The following is a 17587-nucleotide window of genomic DNA, read 5'->3' as shown; positions in this document are numbered from 1 at the left end:
AATAAATAAAATCAGGAACAAGACAAGGATGTCCACTATCATCACTGAAAATGTTAAGACAGAGCAAGCTGATGAGAGAAAAATAAAAGGACTATGGCTAGGAAAGGAAAAAGTTAAATAATCATAATTCACAGATGACATGATACACTACATAGAAAACCCCAAAAATTCCACCAAAAGACTTCTAAACTTAATAAGCAAATTCAGTAACATAGCTGGATACAAAGTCAGCACTCAAAAATCAACAGCATTCTTGTACACAAACAACAAACTCACAGAGAGAAATTATGGAAATAACCTTTCACATCCAAAAAAATGAAATATTTAGGAATGAATCTAACAAAGGATGTAAAAGATCTATATATTGAAAACTATAGTACTCTAAAAAAAGAGATCAAAGAGAATATCAAAAAATGGAAATATGTCTCTTGCTCCTGGATAAGAAGATCCAACAGAGAGAAAATGGCCATGCTCCCAAAACTGTTAAAAACTGTTATACAGATTTAATGCAATTCTGATCAAAATACCATTAGCATACCTTAAAGATTTACAGAAAACATTCCTAAATTTCATTTAGAAATGGAAGAGATTTAAGATAGCAAAGGCAATCCTAGGCAACAAAGGTAAGGCAGGAGGCATCACAATCCCCCACTTAAAATTATACTACAAAACTCCTGTGATAAAAACAGTGTGGTATTGGCCAAAAAAAAAAAAAAAAAGATCCAACCATCAATGGAATAGAGTAGAGGATGCAGAAACAACTCCAGACACACTAAGCCATCTTATCTTTGACAAAGGTCCCAAACATATTCACTGGAAGAAAGATAGCCTCTTTAATAAATGCTGCTGGATAGACTGGCTCTACACATGCTGAAGATTAAAACTGGGCCCATATCTTTTACCATGTACTAAGCTAAATCAGAATGGATCAAAGATCTTAATATTAAAACAGAAACATTAAATCTGTTGGAAGATACAGTAAGTAAAACTCTTGAAAACATTGGTGTAGGCAAAGACTTTATGAACAAAATCTTGACTGCATAGGAACTATTACAAAGAATCAACAAATGGGATCTCACCCTACTGAAAAGCTTTTGCACAGCAAGAGAAACCACCAACGGAGTATAGAGACAACCCAAAACATGGGAGAAAATGTTTGACAGTTGTTTCTCAGACAAAGGATCACTATAAAGGACTTAAAAAAAAAAATCAGTCCTCTCAGATTTAAAGACCCAATCCAAAAATGGGCACCTGAGATGAACACACACTTCTCAGATAAAGACAAACAGCAAATAAATATGTGAAAAAATGTTCAACAGCACTGATCATTCAAGAGACACTGAGATTCCACCTTACCCCAGAAAGAATGACTAGTATCAAGAAATCAACCAATAACAAATGCTAGTGAGGCTTTGGGGGAAAAGGAAACTTTATCTACTGCTGGTGGACATATAGACTGGTGCAACCACTATGGGAATCAGTGTGGAGATTTCCTCAAAACACTAGGATTGGAAGTCCCACTTGACTCAGCTATTCCCCTTTTGGGTATCTTTCCAAAAGAATTAAAAATATCACAGCACAGTGATACATGTGCACCCATGTTTACAGCAGCAAAGTTTATAATACCCAGATCTTGAAAACAACCTAAATGCCCATCAGCTGCAGGATAGATAAAAAAGATGTGGTGTTTTTTTATACAATGGAGTACTACTCTGCCATAAAGAATGATAAACTATACACTTTTATAGGTAAATGGATGCACCTAGGGAACACACTCATTAGTGAAATAAATAAGACACAAGTGTAAACATTGTATCATTTAATTAGTGTGATAAGCTGAAACAAAAAACATGGATTTGCATGTATATGTATGTAAAAAATAGTTAAGATAGTTATATTACTGATTTCTCTGAGTTCACTGAAAAGAAACATTTGTACTCATATTGTTTGGACAATTGAAGGCAGATATCTTGTGCTCTGGGTGAATGATTTGGGGATGACACTGTGCAATGCATGTACCATTGTAACCCCCCCAATTGATGTGCTTTGAAATTTTATTATAGTTTTCTTCTCCTCCTCCTCTTCCCCCGCCTCCTGCTGCTTTTTCTTTCTTCTTCCTTGTTCTTCTTTTCTATTTATCTTTGAATAAAATGGATTTGAAGAAAAAACTTTCACATATCTTTAGTTTGTGTTTATTTATTTAGAAAAATAATGAAAATAAAGTCAGATGTGCAAAACATTAACATATGGTAAAGCTTGGTAACAGGCATACATATCCAAGTTCATTGTACATCTTGGTTGCTTTTCTCTCGTTGCTAATACCCAAAATGAAGGAAGAAAAGGTTTAGCCCATAATTAGTGGAGATTTCAGTTCATAATCAGCTGGCTACAAGGCAAGGTGGCATGGCAGAGAAGCAATAGTTCATGGTGATGGAAGACATCAAAAAACAAGAGCAGAAAGGGAGAAGCACACAGAGAAGATTCTTTCTGTCCCTTATATTGTATGTTGGCCACGTGGACTCCAGGGTGGGTGTAGCACCCACTTCCACAATCCCAGCATTGGACCATGAATTGATCATAAATTCTAGAAACCTTTCCCCATGACATGAGGCTTTAAAGGGACATTCAGACACAAAACATAACACTGTACAAGTCTTACACTTTTCAGTAAGTCTGAAATTTAAAAGGGAGATTTTTTTAAATAAATGCTTTAGTTAATCAATCCATATGCAAGGCTCACAATTATGTTTCTACATCCTCTTATGAGTAATCACATGAAGCTGCTCATGCTGGTGTGACTGGCACAGGCTCCTGCACCTCAGTCCTGCACAAAGGTTAACAGAACCATGCTCTCAACTCTTATGATTTATCTGGTGCACGTGGATTAGGAAACTCTGCTCCAAATGAACAAACCTCGTTAGGAACCATCAGGGTAATCACATTTGTGAAGCAAAATGAGATCTAAGCCACTGTAATCAATTGGCCTATTACCAGCCGCCCGTATGCCTTCAGTTTCACCCTCAATGATGCCTTCCTTCTTTGTGCTCTGTCCAGTGGGATTGTTATCAAGGGGGCTTACCAGTTTTATTCAAAATACCCATTTAAAAAGGGATTCTGCAAAGATGGCAGTGATGGTAGCATTATTTTTTAATCTTTCTAAATCCCCTCATTAAAAAAAGAGCAGCTAGTGCCCAGGCATGGTGACATAAGCCTGTAATCTCAGCCCTCTAGGGGGCGGAAGCAAGGGGGCCACATGTTTGAGCCCAGCCTTGGCAACTTAGTGACTCAACGAGATCCTGTCTCAAAACAAAAAATAAAAAAACACTGGGGATGAAGTTTAGCGAAAAGACCCTGAGTTCAATCCCCCATAATGTGGGGAGAGAGAAACTAAATAGCAAAACCAAAAGCCCATGGAAAGTATTTATATCAAAGCTAGGTAACAAAGAACACCTGCAAAGCTCAAACTATGAGCAGGCAAGAACAAACCAATAGCCACAGGGCCTATCTGATATCTGTCCAGAAGGAAACAAGGGACCTGATAAAAGGGCCTGAGAAAGAACCCCAAATCTCCTGTTTGCACAGGTGAGAGCTGTAGTAAAACTGGAAGGCATTTTTCCTGTCCTCCTGGTTAAGGAGCTCAAGAAGATGCAAGCAAAGTATGAGAGGTAACTAGGCTCATCTCCACTCTCAAAACTGGCCCATGGAAGACTCCTCCAGGACAGGGCCTCTTCACAAGGAAAACAAGCACTGTAGTAGTACCACAACTGAGCAGCAGCAGAGGAACACTAGATGAAAAGGAGAAGTGATCCACACAAAAGTGGGGGAGAAGAGCTTGGGAAAAAAAGCTGCCATATACAAGAACAGGACAAGAAAGTGATGAAAAAGAGTTCTGATCCCTCTACAGTATTACTGACTACAGTTTCCATTCCAGTCTACAGACAACTAAGAACAGCAGATAATGCTCCAGGTAATATCCTATATAGCATTATAAGAAGAAAGGAAGAATTACAACAATGTATCTACATGTATGAAAACTTGCCAGAAATAACCATGTAACTTTTGCTGTCAGTTTGCTATTGCTGGAACAAACCACCTGACACACATTAAAGGAGGATAGGTTTATTTGGCTCACATTTCAGAGGGTTCAGTCCATGGTCATCAGGTTCCAAGCAGAAACAGCATGATGGAAGGGCCTGGTGAAGGGAAGCTGCTTAACCCATGGCAGCCAAGAAGAACAAAGACAGAAAGAGAGAGAAGGAAAGAGTCAGAAAAAAAGATATACCCTCCAAAAGCATGCCTCCAATGACCCACCTCCTCCAACCAGGCCCCATCTCCTAGTAGCACACTGAGCTATAAACGTAACAATGAAGTAATCCAATGATGAGTGTAATGCCCTCATGATCCAATTACCTTCCAAATGCCCCACCTCTAAACACTTGATCCTCTCAAGGGATATTTTAAATCTAAATCATAATAGAACTATAACCCTCAATTTCCAAGCAGGATGAAAGACCAGGCGCAAACAACATATGAAAGAATAACACATTTCTCAATTAGAAAAAGAATTCAAAACACTAAAAAAAAAAAAAAAAAAATCCTTCTGAAATGAAAACTTACCTAGAAAGTGAAAAAAACGCATTTTTTAAAAAAATCTAAAAGCAAATGAAGAGTCCTTTAAAACAAAAAAAAATCTGAGAGAAAGTGGCCAGTATTAAAGACAGAGAAATAAGATTCAACCATCAGAAAAAAACAAGACAGTGGGGAGGAATACCAAATGAACAGACACTAAACAATCCAAAAATATTCTGCTAAGATAAAGGGATTTGAAATCATATATTCCAAGAACTATCATGTACCTGGGAATAGTGACTCTGAATGAGTTACATTGGGATATGTTCTAGCAAAACTATCAAACTGTAGGGAAGAATTTCTTTGGGCAAGTGAGTTCTAAATCCTGGAAAACTAGACTACCACACAACCTTGACAGCAACGCTTCAGGAAAATGTGGCAGCATCTTTAAGATGCCGAAAAAGCATATGTTCTAAAGATTTGAGATCCACAAAATTGGTTTTCAAGTATAAGAGCACAAACTAGTAATGACTTACAAGTATTCTAGCAATATTGCTCACATAAGCCTACCCTGCAACACTGCTCATAGAGTAAGTTTCAGATAATCAAAATGACTAGGAAGATGACAACAGAAGACTGGTGGAAAGTAAATGTAAACCCACAGAACTAAATCTAAACCAGAACTAAAAGGAAAGAAGTAAAGTATATATTGGCTATATGTTCAGCAATGTGGGCCTAGAATGCAAAATTTTTTATTTGTTCCTAGAAATTATATCATAACAGTAGCACTCTTGTTATTATTCTGAATCCATAAATATCTGCATAGCAATATACTATATTTTTTTAAACTGGGAATTGAATGCAGTGTATCCCCAATCTTATTTTATTTTATTTTACTTTATCTTATTTTATCTTATTGATTGATTGATGTAGGTTAAGTTTCCCAGGCAGGACCTAAGCTTGTGATTCTCCTGTCTTTCTCTCAAGTGCTGGTATTACAGGCATGCGCTACTGTGTCTAGTTCCATATATTTATTTTTAAAATAAAATATTTCATAATTTCATACTGAAATTTTCCAACTCAAATTCAATATTATAGAGTTATTTACTTAACCTCTTTCATATTGTTTGCATTCTTCTCTTCATACAAAGCATCTCAAGGATATACAGGATGATAGAATCAGGATATACTATAACCCATGTGCTTTATATCTCAACATACACACAAAAATTTTGGAACAATAATATCAATATCATTATTAGAATAAGTCTGTGTATCAATCTAACTAATATGTTCCACTCGAGTTACATGTGTGTAATAATTACAAAGAAAAGAAAACAGCATTCAAGTCAGACTGAACTTTATAAGCTGTCTATTAACTGGGGTGCTATTTCAGGGTCTACAAAGACAGGCAACCACCATTAAAAGCATTTGCATGACAGAGAGGGTCCTGTTCTGACTCATCTCTGGATTCCAAAACAAAAAGACAAAGAGGGCTATTTTAAAAATGCCTCCTGACTGTTTGGGTTCCATATTGCTTTCAGGACCATGATGCCATCTTCTTCTTCTTCTTCAGGAGATTTGGAATTTTGTGTATTGCATTGACACAACAAACACAAAAGCCAAGCTGGTCTGTAGACTCTGGAAAGTGTGATTGCCTTTCTGGCTGTTAAAGAGACCACACAACAGCTGTCTCTGGCACCCCTCCCAAATAAGCACAATCCAAGCTGCCCATCTCTTCCCACTGCTGAGCAGCAGACATGCCAGCAGCTTTCCAACACAACAGCTTGGAGATGATGGCAGACAAAGGGACACACAACCAGAAGAGACCAGAGGAACCTACCAACCTCTGCTACTGTACCCTATAAGCATGGGATGCTCATCCTGAGAAGCACCCTGCACATTTCATCCTCTCAAATTCACAGCATCTGTAACCTCCATCCTCACATCTCTAGCCCTTGACTGATGAGATCTAAAATGACACAAAATCTGTATCCGCAACTTCCAAAATGATAAGAATAACTAATCTAAGACAAAGTGGACTATGGTTACATTAGGTAGTTCTTTAATAGCAAGAAAAAACTAGATTGAGAAAAAGAAGTCCAACACATTGCCAAATCCAGGTATAGTATTCTTCTCACTAGGATGTAAGCTCTGTAAATGTGCAGAATTTCATCTAATCACAATAGTGCTGTATCCACAGTGTTGAGGCCATCTACCCACTAACAGCTAGCACTTGGCATATGTTGACTAACTGAATGTATCAATACTATATGTGAAATGCCAGCTAAGTAAATTATTCATTTAAAAATAAATGAAATGAGAAAATAATTGAGCACATCTAATGTTAAAACTATGAATTAAAAATTTATGTAGCTAAATTATAAGATATGTAAATCTCTTCTCCATAAACCTGTTTTAAAAATAAAAATGACTGACCACCCACCATATACCAGTCTCTAAAATAAGCACAGAGGATGTGAGAGAATAATAACCAGCAAGGCCTACTTCTCAAGATGCTAGGTTAAGTCTTCAATATAAATACATATAAAAGGGGCAAAAGACCACAAGGACAGTCACATCTGGATTTAACTGGAGGTATAAAATTTTGTCATTGGTGCCACAGACAGGAAACCCTAGTGATCCAGCTCTATTCCACCCTTATGTTGAATCTAGGCAAACTGAGGCAATGTTTTGGAGCCCAAAGATCAGTCACAGCAGGACCTTCTCTAATATGCAAACACTTTTAATGGTGGTTGCTTGTCTTTGTAGACCTGAAATAGCATCTAAGTTATCAGACAGTTTACAAAGTTGTCTCACTTGAATGCTGTTTTCTTTTCTTTGTACAGCCACTAGCTACAACTGAGACAAAACTGAGAGAAGATCCCTAGCAGCCTGACCCGAGTCGGCATATTTTCTCCACACCCCACCTGCCTCAGTCATAACCAGCTATCTAAGAGATGGGTATCTTAGGGCAAACTGAGAATAAATTAGGATGGATATTTGACAGCAAGACTCAACTGCAGTCAAGCATTTCACTGAGTCACACTTAAACAATTTCAGACATAAAATACATAATTCCTGAGACACATATAATCTCTACTATACAGAAAAGGAAACTGGGGCATGAGCAGCTTATCACCTTGTCCATTTCCTCAAGTTCATAAACATTAGCCCAGGATTTGAACCTGTCAAAAGCTGGGAAAAGAGACATCACCAGGAATTTATCAGTCTACTCATATCCCTGTAACAAAATACCACATTATGGTTTGCTTAAATGACATTTATTTCTCATAGTTCTGGAGGATGAAGTCAAGACCAAGGTATCAGCTGCCTGTGCTCCTCCTGAGACTCCTCTCTTGACTTATGCATACCTGCCTTCTTACTGTGAGATGACCTTCTCTATAAGCTAAGTCCCTGGTGCCTCTTCCTGTTCTTACAAGGATATCAATTTATAGACTAGAGCTCCACCTTTATGGTCTCAATTAACTTTAATTACCTCCTTATAGGCCCTGTCTCCAAATATTACCACACTGAGGGTTGGAGGGCTAGGGAATCACCAGATGAATTCAGGGGTCATAATTCAGTCCATAACAAATGGTGGCTCTTTTCTGATAGGGACCCAATGTCTACAGTAAATCTGTAATAATAAAAGAAGTCAAATGCAACCTACTAATAGATTAGTAATAATGTAGCTAATCCTTGGACATCAACTCTAAAAGCAGAATAACCCCCAAGTAATTATTCCTAAACCAAACTCCCATTAGAAGCTACCTAAGCATTAAATGAAATATAATTAGAATTTTTTATTAGGCTTCTCAAGAGAAAACACCAAGATATTTACTAGCCATTCTACTTCAGGAATTTGGTTCCTGAGTTTTTATAAATATTAACAACACAACGGAACCATTTTCCTTCTCCCCAAAGTCCAAACAGCAAAAGTGCCAAACATAAAATCTCCTTAGACATTCTGTTTACTACTAACAAAAAGGGAGAACTTAGCAGCTCTCAAATAAGCCATGCAGCACGGATTCCATTTTGAGGTCATTCTGTAACCTCTTCATCTTTTTAGCACACATTATTTATAAAGCACCAACAGTGTTATCATGTGGAAAACAGACTTATTCTTCCCATTTTTAAGTGTTCTGAGTCTTCTGTGCTGTTTTAAATGCGGCCTTGACAGTTTGTGAATGCCACATGAGGTAGTCTTATCTGTCAGGGCTAATTCCTCCTCAAGATCAGCTTGGGTCAACAAAGTGCTAAAGCTGCTGCAGAGCTGACCAAAATTCAAAGATGAATCTCTTTACTGTCCATCTTCCTAGAGCTGACCCTGGCAGCAACAACTGGACCCTTTGTCTTTCTTGAGCAGAAGTCAAACTGAAAATCAAGAGACCTTATCTTGCCAAGAGGAGGCCTTCTCCTTGCCCTTATTTTTGGTGGTCAGAGTTAGAATGATAATTGTGGGCTGCCTACTCTCTTGCTGAGTTTCATTCCACTATCTCTTCATTCCATAATTCCAACAGCTCAAGAGCACAGAGGAGATGCCCTGACCGATCTCCTAGGAGATGCCATGGCAGCAGCTCCTCACCAGCAACAGTGCAGCAGGAAAGGCTGGTAACCTGCTTTTCAGATCTGAGGTGGAAGCCAAAAAGAGCCTGCCCTTGCCAATGATAACTTGGAGTTATTCACATTGGCTTTTGCATCATTAACAAGCAACAGAGGGGAGGCAAAACCCAACCAAGAATGAAGGAAGGAAAATAAAACCCGTGAAGTTTTTGGTTTTACAAAAACAGGTAAGGGAACATCTTTACAGGCATCACAGAGGTTGAGAAACAGACAGTGTCCTCCCAAACACTGTGACTGGCTCTAGAAGTCCTTGGTTCCTGTGGCAGAAAAGCTTCTCCTGATTTGGATATAGAAGTTAAATGAGAGAACAAGAAAAGAAGGATTAGAATTTGGAGCCAGAAAACAAAGACTCAAGACCTAACTCACCACTGACTGCTTAGCAACTATATCTTATTTAGGGAAACTCTAGCCAGTAGACCTCAGCCAGCCAGGGCCCATTTTTGTAAATAATGCTTTATTGGAACATGGGCATACCATTAGTTTCTAGAGCATCTGTGGTTGCATTCACGCTACAGGGGCAGAACTGAATAGGTCCCACAGAGACCACACAGCCCACCAAGTGAATTATATCTCCTACCTGTCCCTTTACACATAACATCTGCCAACCTCTACATTGTATGACACTTCACAGAAGTTATTTTTCATCTTTGAGCCTCAGTGCCCATGCTTCTTAAAATGGGAATTAAGGGAGCAGTCAGTTCTCCTTCCTATTCCAGTGACAAAAAAAGTTAAACTCATTCCTTATAACATTATACTATGGCAATTACAATTTTTTATCCCTTTAATATGGTGTCAGACAAGATTCTAAGCACTTTGCTTAGATTCTTTTACATATTCCTTACACCAACCCTGCGAGGAAAGTATTATCTCATACATGAGGACCTTGAGACTCAAAGAAGGATGGTGGCCAAGACAATCCCTTGAGTAAGCAGTGGAGCTGGGCCTCCATCTGAGCTCCTAATCCCTGCATCATACACTTCCTCTCAGCCTTAGGCACACAGAGTTGCTTAGGTGCTAGAGGTGCTATGCACCAAAAGAAAGAAATGCAGACTCAGCCTCTCACAGGTATCCTTATACTTTCACTTTCCCTTAACCTCACACTCTCCTCCACCCTTACTTTTCTCCTCTATAAACCGCCAAGGATTTGTCATTTTTTGTTTAAGACAAACAGCGCCTACTTCTTGGCTGGTAAGAAAGGCCAGTGACAAGACAGCCACCTCAGGTATCCATCCACACTTCATTCCGTCACACTTCATGTTATCAAGGAGGTAAAAATCACTCCAAAACTGAGAGAGGGCTCAGTGGATAGGTACAGTGCTTGCCTAGCAAGGTTCCACTCTCAACACTATAAAATAAATAAGCAAACTGAGTAAATAAATAAAAGACAGTAACACAGAATAAAGCTTTTAGTGTGATTTAGAAGTATGCACATGTGATTCAGGACAGCAAAACTAACAAACAGCAAAAATATCTGCTTGGAGCATCACAGGTTACCAAGTCACCTTCTTACTGGATCCTAACAAAAATCCTATGAAGTTGATAATCACTGGAAACTCATGCCCAGGGAGATCAAAGTAGACCTGAGGAGTACAGCTAGTATAAAACAGAGCTGAGAACCAAAACTATGTCCTCTATCAAATCTAACAATTGAGCCATACCATCACATCATGAGTTGTGGACACAAGAGGCATTAGAGGCCAAAGTTAAAGCAAATAATCTACAATAATCACAGGAGAAACAAGGATCCAACCCAAATACTCTATTATGCCTAAACTCAAGACTCCCTACCCTTTGGCCAGAAGAAATTTCTCTACTTTTCAGTTCCAAATTCTTATATCTAGCACGTCTCTGGCCACTGCTCCTTGCCAAGGTTCCCAGGCAGAAGGAACATAACTCGGCTTGGTTTGGTTTTGTATAGTACTGGGGAGTGAACTCAGGGCCTTCACACTGAGCTATATCACCAACTGTTTTTGTTTTTTTTTTTTTTTTTTTAAATTTTATTTAAGGAGAAAAGAAAAAAAGCAGAGAAAGGGTACAAGTTATACAGATTTGCAGAAAAAAAATGAACAGTAGGAAATCACTAGTTAATGGATTACATATTGTCATCTTAGAAATAATTGTTCAAGTCACAAAATTAAAGCTTGTAAAGTGGACATTCCATCAATGATACTGCAAACAGTTCTGTTCAATGATCCAATAAAACTCTGTGATATCATTTTCTATCTTATACACTTAAATATACATGCAGTTATATAGTACAGAGCACTTTCTTTTCCTCTCTTTTGTACAATGACTATTACACATTTTGGGTTTCATTGCTCCCATGGTTCTTATTACTTTTTTGGAAGAGAGTAAAACCAAGTGTGACATAACAGAACAGAATCGGTCAAGTCAAAAGGGTGGACATAATAGATAATGTGAAAACATAATACAAGGTGATCAACAATGGTTACCATAATGCCTCCCGCTATCTCTAATAGAATTGCCTATATTGTTAGTTACAATGCAATTGAACAAAACTGTAAAGAATAAAACCGACAAAACCAAAACATTGGAGACATTGTAGGTCTTCAAAAATAGATAAAAGTCAATGAGAATGGGCGTCATAATGAATCTCATTATCTTCACAGCTGATGCCTAAATTTTTGAACCTGATACTATCCAGCAAAACAGAATGGGGGAACATCAGTTAAAAACCAGATGGTGAGAGTAATACAGGGCTTTAAATCGAGGTAATGGAAAGTCAAAGTGGGTTACTATAATATATCCTGCTATTTTTTTCCTTTAATTAAAAGGATAAAAATAAAAAAGTAAATAATGGAGTGGAGATTGAGATAAAAGAGGGCATAACAACGAAACAGCACAGATCAAAACATAACCATTTAAGCAGAATAGTGTTTCACCACCAGATAATCCTGACCTAAAAGTAGTTACCATATTATCTCTTTCCTTGAAATCCTTGAGTACAACTTCGTATACTGTAGCATTAAGTATATCAAAACAATGTAAAACCATTCAAGAGAATGACAGCATTACAGAGTATTTAGAATCGACTAACAGACTATGAACAGAAAATGAACAATGGTTTCTGTATAATCTCCTTGTCTTTAAAAGGTTTTTGCTTATACTATCATACATAATAAAATCCAGTAAGATACAACCTATTTGGACCATTGGAGACAGAAGGACAAAAGCTAGATGAGACTTCAAAACAAGATGATACTAAATCAGTATTACCTATTAAGATGTCATTTTCTCCAAAATAGCTGTTCCTATCATCCAATCTTCTCTGCCTCATTTCTGTTGAGCTCTTATTCTGTCAGTAGCTGTCAGTTTGTCTTCTTCACTTTGTTCTCTGCTCCATTCGTTGTGGCCTCCATTATTTCTGGATTCTTTGTATTTTTCTTTTTTTAGAATATCCTGCAATACTCTCTGTAGAGTTGAATTGGTGGTTGCAAATTCCCCCAGTTCCTCTTTATCCTGGAAGCACCTTGTTTTTCCATCAATTTCGAGGGACAGTTGTGCAGGATATCTCAATCTTGGCTGGAGATTATTATCTTTCAAAGCTTGAATTATTTCCCCCCAAGCTCTTCGTGATTTGATGGTTTGTGCAGAGAAATCTGCTGTAATTCTGATGGGTGCTCCCTTGTAAGTGGTCTGCTTCTTGTCTCTGACAGCTTTTAATATTCTGTTCTTGTATTGAATTTCTGGAATTTTTATTATTATATGCCTGGGTGTTGCTCTGTTTGGGTTGTAGGTAGCTGGGGTCCTGTATGCCTCATACATCTGAGTATCTTTACCTTTTGCTAAATTAGGAAAATTCTCCTGGATTATTTCTGTGAGTAGCTTTTGTAGTTCATTTGTTTGTGTCCCTACTTCTTCTTTTATGTTCTTAATCCTTAAGTTATGGCTCCTCTTATCATCTTCTTGTCTTTGTATTATTGCTGTTTGTTTCTTTGTTATTTTTAAGAAGTTTTTCATTTCATTCTCCCATATTACAATTCTGCCCTCCAGTTCAGATAGTCTGTCCTTAGTTTCTTTCAAGCTGTTATGCCAGTCTTCGATAGACTTCTTAGTTTCTTGGTAGTCCCTTTGAACCTGCTTCACGTATTCTATGCTTTCCCTGTTTTCTCCATCAAACACTTCTCCCCTCTTTTTCTGTTCTTCCATTCCACCATCTGTTTTTTCTTGGGTGGTGCTTAGTATTTCTCTAACTATTTTGCATACTTCTAGCTTCAGGTCGTTGATAACTTCATTCCTGAATTGGTCTATGAGGCTCTCTATATGGCGCCTTATGTGTAATGGTGCGGTGTCTGTTATTGCCTGTTTCTCAGAATTGGGGGCTGAGGAGCCTTTCTTGTTGCTGCCTCTTCCCATATTCTCTGTTCCTTATGTATGCAAGCTTATATGAGAGGCCTAGCTTCTCTCTCTGTCAGCCACAGCCTGATCGAATTGCGCCGGTTAGGTGTTTCCACTCACTGCTGCACACCAGGCAGCCTACGCGGGGGCCCGCCCCTCCCGGCCTCCGTCAGGCTCTGGGATCTGGGTTGGGCCAGCCTACGGGGTCCGCAGGCAGCGTCACGCAGGCCAGGCACTTTTCACCAATCCCGCCCGACAGGGGAATGTGTGGCTGGAGTCGCCAGCGCGCCCTGCTCCCGCAGGACTGCCCGGGCCCAGAAAGTCCGCTGGAGTCAAACTGTGGTGGAGTGTCAGTTTCTCTCACTCACCTCGCCACAAGTCAGAACATGCCTCCCTGCCTGTCCTGTTTTCGACTCCGTTCACAGACTCCCGTTCTCAGAGTTTCCGTGCGTCTCTCTCCTTGCCGAGCCGATGTAGAGGCAGCCAGCCACCGCGTGGCGGGAAACCCAAATGGCGTGGGGTCCAGCCTCAGCAGCGAGGCTTTTCTGTTCCTGTTTTAGCACCAGGACTGCATTCCGAGTTGGTTTCTCTCAGCCGAGTTCGTTCCTGAGTCAGCAGAGCATAACTCCACCTGCTTATGTCTCTTTAGTCCGCACCATACCTGGCTTCTGAGCCTAGTTTTCAGAGAGCCTCTGGTAGTTGCTGTTATCTGTCCGCCATGTTCTCCCGGAAGTCTGTTTTTGTTTTTTGAGACTAAGTCTCACTATGTTGCCCAAACTGGGCTCAAACTTGTGATCTTTCTACTTCAACCTCCTAGACTTCTGGGATTAGAGGCAACATACTCAGTGAGATGCCTTTCTCCCCTGAGTACTAGGGATTGAACCTGTCTCATTTTATTGTAAGATAGGGTCTTGCTAAATTGCCCAAGTGGACTACAATACCAGGCAATGTCAAATAACATTTTTGATTATCTTATGAAGGAGAGAAAGGACTTTCTGGAATAGAGAGGCTATTAAATATCTGACACTGCATAGAACAGCCCCACCTCAAAGAAATATGCAATCCACACCAGGCATTGCAGTGTACACCCATAATCTCAATACAGTGGGCAAATTCTAGTATAGATCTTAGCCACTTAGCAAGGCTTTGGTCTCAAAACAAAAAGAAAAAAAAATTTAAAGGGGTGGTGATGTAGCTCAGTATGAAGGCCCTTGGTTCAATTCCTAGTACTTAAAAAAAATACAGCCCAAAATGTCAGTACTACAAAGTGAGAACCATAATCTCAACTGGGAACTGCACTAGGCAATAGACCATGCACCTTCTTTACCATGTCCCCTAGCAACAACCTTTAACAACTGCATAAACCCATTCTCAACCAGGCATGATGGTTCATGCCTGTAATCCCAGCACTAGTGAGGCTGAGGCAGAAGGGTCCTTGCAAATTCAAAACCAGCCTGAGCTACAAAGTGAGCTCAAGGCCAGCCTGAACTATATAGAAAGACCTTGTCTGAAAAAGACAAAAAAAAAAAAACAACAAACAAACAAACAAAACACTCTCTTGAGTGCCTGCCATGCACAAAGCACTACCATGTGAATCCAACCCAAAAAAAAAGCAACTTCACTGTGATCTCTCAGACAGGAGGCAACAGAGGCCTGAGCTCCATCCAGGCTTCCCACGTGTATGCCCATCAACAAGACATACATGACCTCTTAGAATTATTTGTAGAAAGAAATACCAGTCCTACCTTGAGAGGTGCACTCTGATTTTGTTTAATGTCAGGGCCTCCCCGACTTTGTAGTACCCTTTTGCAAATCAGGTCTTACCTGTACTTTGAATGCACAAGGAACTGCCCTGGATTCCATGAACAGTGATGGTCACCATCTCTAAACCTGGAGCTCGGTGACAACTGTCTACATGATTAACATCCTTGAAACTTTTTATAACTTCTAACTTTTTAAAATAATAGATTTATAGAAATATAATTCATATACTACAAGATTTAACCATTTCAAATATACAATTTAATGATGGCTTTTAGTATATTCACAGAATTGTGTGGCCAATACTGTAATCAACTTCAGAACATTTTCACTGCCTCAGAAAGAAATCCCATCCTCTTAGCTATAAGCCAGTTTTGATATCACTTGCAAAGCCACCCTTCAGTCATCGTGACCCTGCAAAAGTCTCCCTTGTGAAGGTTCCTTTTAACAGGTACAGTGCTGAGCTGAGGCTTTCCTTGGAAATGATCCCTCTTATAAGCACCATTCAAGAGTTAGAACACTACCCTACCCCCCACCCAACCCTAGACACCACAGTTCAGCATTTTCTTGGAGGCAGAAAGAAACCAGGATTCAAGTACTAACTCATTCAGGAAGCTTGTTCTATGAATTTATTTTAGCCTTCTAAAACAGTTCTCTAGAGGGCAATCTACCAAAATGCACAGAAATGAATTTATGTAACGATCTAATAATAATTCAAGATGCCATCATTCAAAAGTTCTAGCAGTGAAGGTGAACCAGGACTGCCTCTTTTCGATGTGGGATAAAAAATCAGTCCTTAGAGTTCAATCTGAAGGAAACTAGGAATGACAAGTATGTGGACTCCAAACTCACATGGCATCTAGGCCCCATCAGGGGCCCTGGATGAGCCTGTCCAGTTATGGGAACAAAACGCCAACCTGGGTAAGGTACCTGAACAATGGGGACTTCACAGCAGCGAAACACAGAAGAGGAGGAGCAACACAAAGTTTAGCACAAAACAAAGTTAAGTCTGACTGGCTCTTTATGTCACTTCTTACCTTGCTATGGGACCCTGACCAACACAGCTACTTAAACTTTCCAAGTCTTGGTTTCCTTGTATGAAAAGCAAAGTTAACCTTTCCCCTACAGCCTATTATTCATCTCTCAACTTATGTGCTAATACAAGAAAACTCTGAAATGTCCTAAATTTACAATGGCCAGAAAATGACTGATAGTTGAAACCTTGACTTAAATCCTGTCATGGCAAATCACTAGGGCCATGCTTACAAACTGCCCAGACTGTCAATCACAACCAACACAGAAACAACCAGTGTTTCTCCTCACTGACTACCATTCTACCACAAAGCTTTGCCAGCTTTGCATTAGACTCTGTTGTCCACAGTCAATGTAGGTGACAGTGGTCTCCCTGCCCCTAATTTATAAAAAATGCTCTTAGGTCTGATCCTAGGAAAATTTTCCAAATTTTATTTAGCTCTGCTGCTAGCAGTTATAAGCACATGTCAAGTACCTCATCATTTCTCTTTCTGGCTGGCATCTGTTATGGCTCACTAAACCCTTTTATTTCAGAGATCCCCAGTCACTAGAGTAAAAGTTTAATAGTACACACTTTATCCCCTCAAAGGATCCTCCCTCCCTCTTCAGCTGCTCACAGGTCCCTTCCTTAAAAGAGCCATACTCGATGGGCCCCTGCACATAGACTTACATTTAAGCACTCTCTGTGTTTGCTGATTCCATAACAGCCTGCACTCCTTCACACTTCTTTTGTGTGCAGTCGTATTTACTAGAGTCTAGTACAGCCACAATCTGCATGCTCATCAGAATACACTAATTCATTAGTATTTCCCAGGGCCTGGCACACTGTAGGAACTCTCATTTTCCTTCTCTAGAGACACACCATAGAGTGGTAGTTAAGAAGTTGGGCCCATAGCAGGGGTCAACAAACTCTTTTGGCAAAGGACTAGACAGTAAATACACTTGTTTTCATGAACTAGTCTCTTTCCCAAATACTTAACTCTTATGCTGTAATATGAAAGCCATCACAGACAATTTATAAACATATGGTATGAGTATGTTCTAATAAAACTATTTCTAAAACAAATAGTGGCTCTATAGGCCATAGTTGGTCAAACCTTGATCTAGAATTACACTGTTCATTTATAACCTAGGTCATTCATTGCACAGCTAATTTCTTGAGGAAACAACTTAATTTTTACTAGTACATGTTTGCAGTACATCATGTTTACATCCCTTATGTGGAGTTGGTACATGTACA

The 17587-nt window shown here is 39.2% G+C and overlaps 1 protein-coding gene across 7 annotated transcripts in view; it reads right to left on the bottom strand.

Moving 5' to 3' along the window:
• Snx29 (sorting nexin 29) overlaps nucleotides 1-17587 on the bottom strand; it is a 560183-nt gene that overhangs the window by 355163 nt on the left and 187433 nt on the right. The window contains exon 14 of one of the 7 annotated variants that reach the window (XM_063226563.1): nucleotides 4111-4207. The exons of the other annotated variants lie outside the window; for them this stretch is intronic. Coding sequence (XP_063082633.1) covers nucleotides 4159-4207 — 49 coding nt within the window. The 3' untranslated portion in view covers nucleotides 4111-4158. Of the gene's footprint in view, nucleotides 1-4110; nucleotides 4208-17587 lie in introns of those variants that run through there. 7 annotated transcript variants of the gene reach the window in all.

Source organism: Cavia porcellus, unplaced genomic scaffold, assembly GCF_034190915.1.
Source record: "Cavia porcellus strain 051 isolate PalLab524CR breed Dunkin Hartley unplaced genomic scaffold, mCavPor4.1 scaffold_16, whole genome shotgun sequence".
Taxonomy (NCBI): Eukaryota; Metazoa; Chordata; class Mammalia; order Rodentia; family Caviidae; genus Cavia; species Cavia porcellus.
This window is presented reverse-complemented; position numbering and strand designations above follow the sequence as displayed.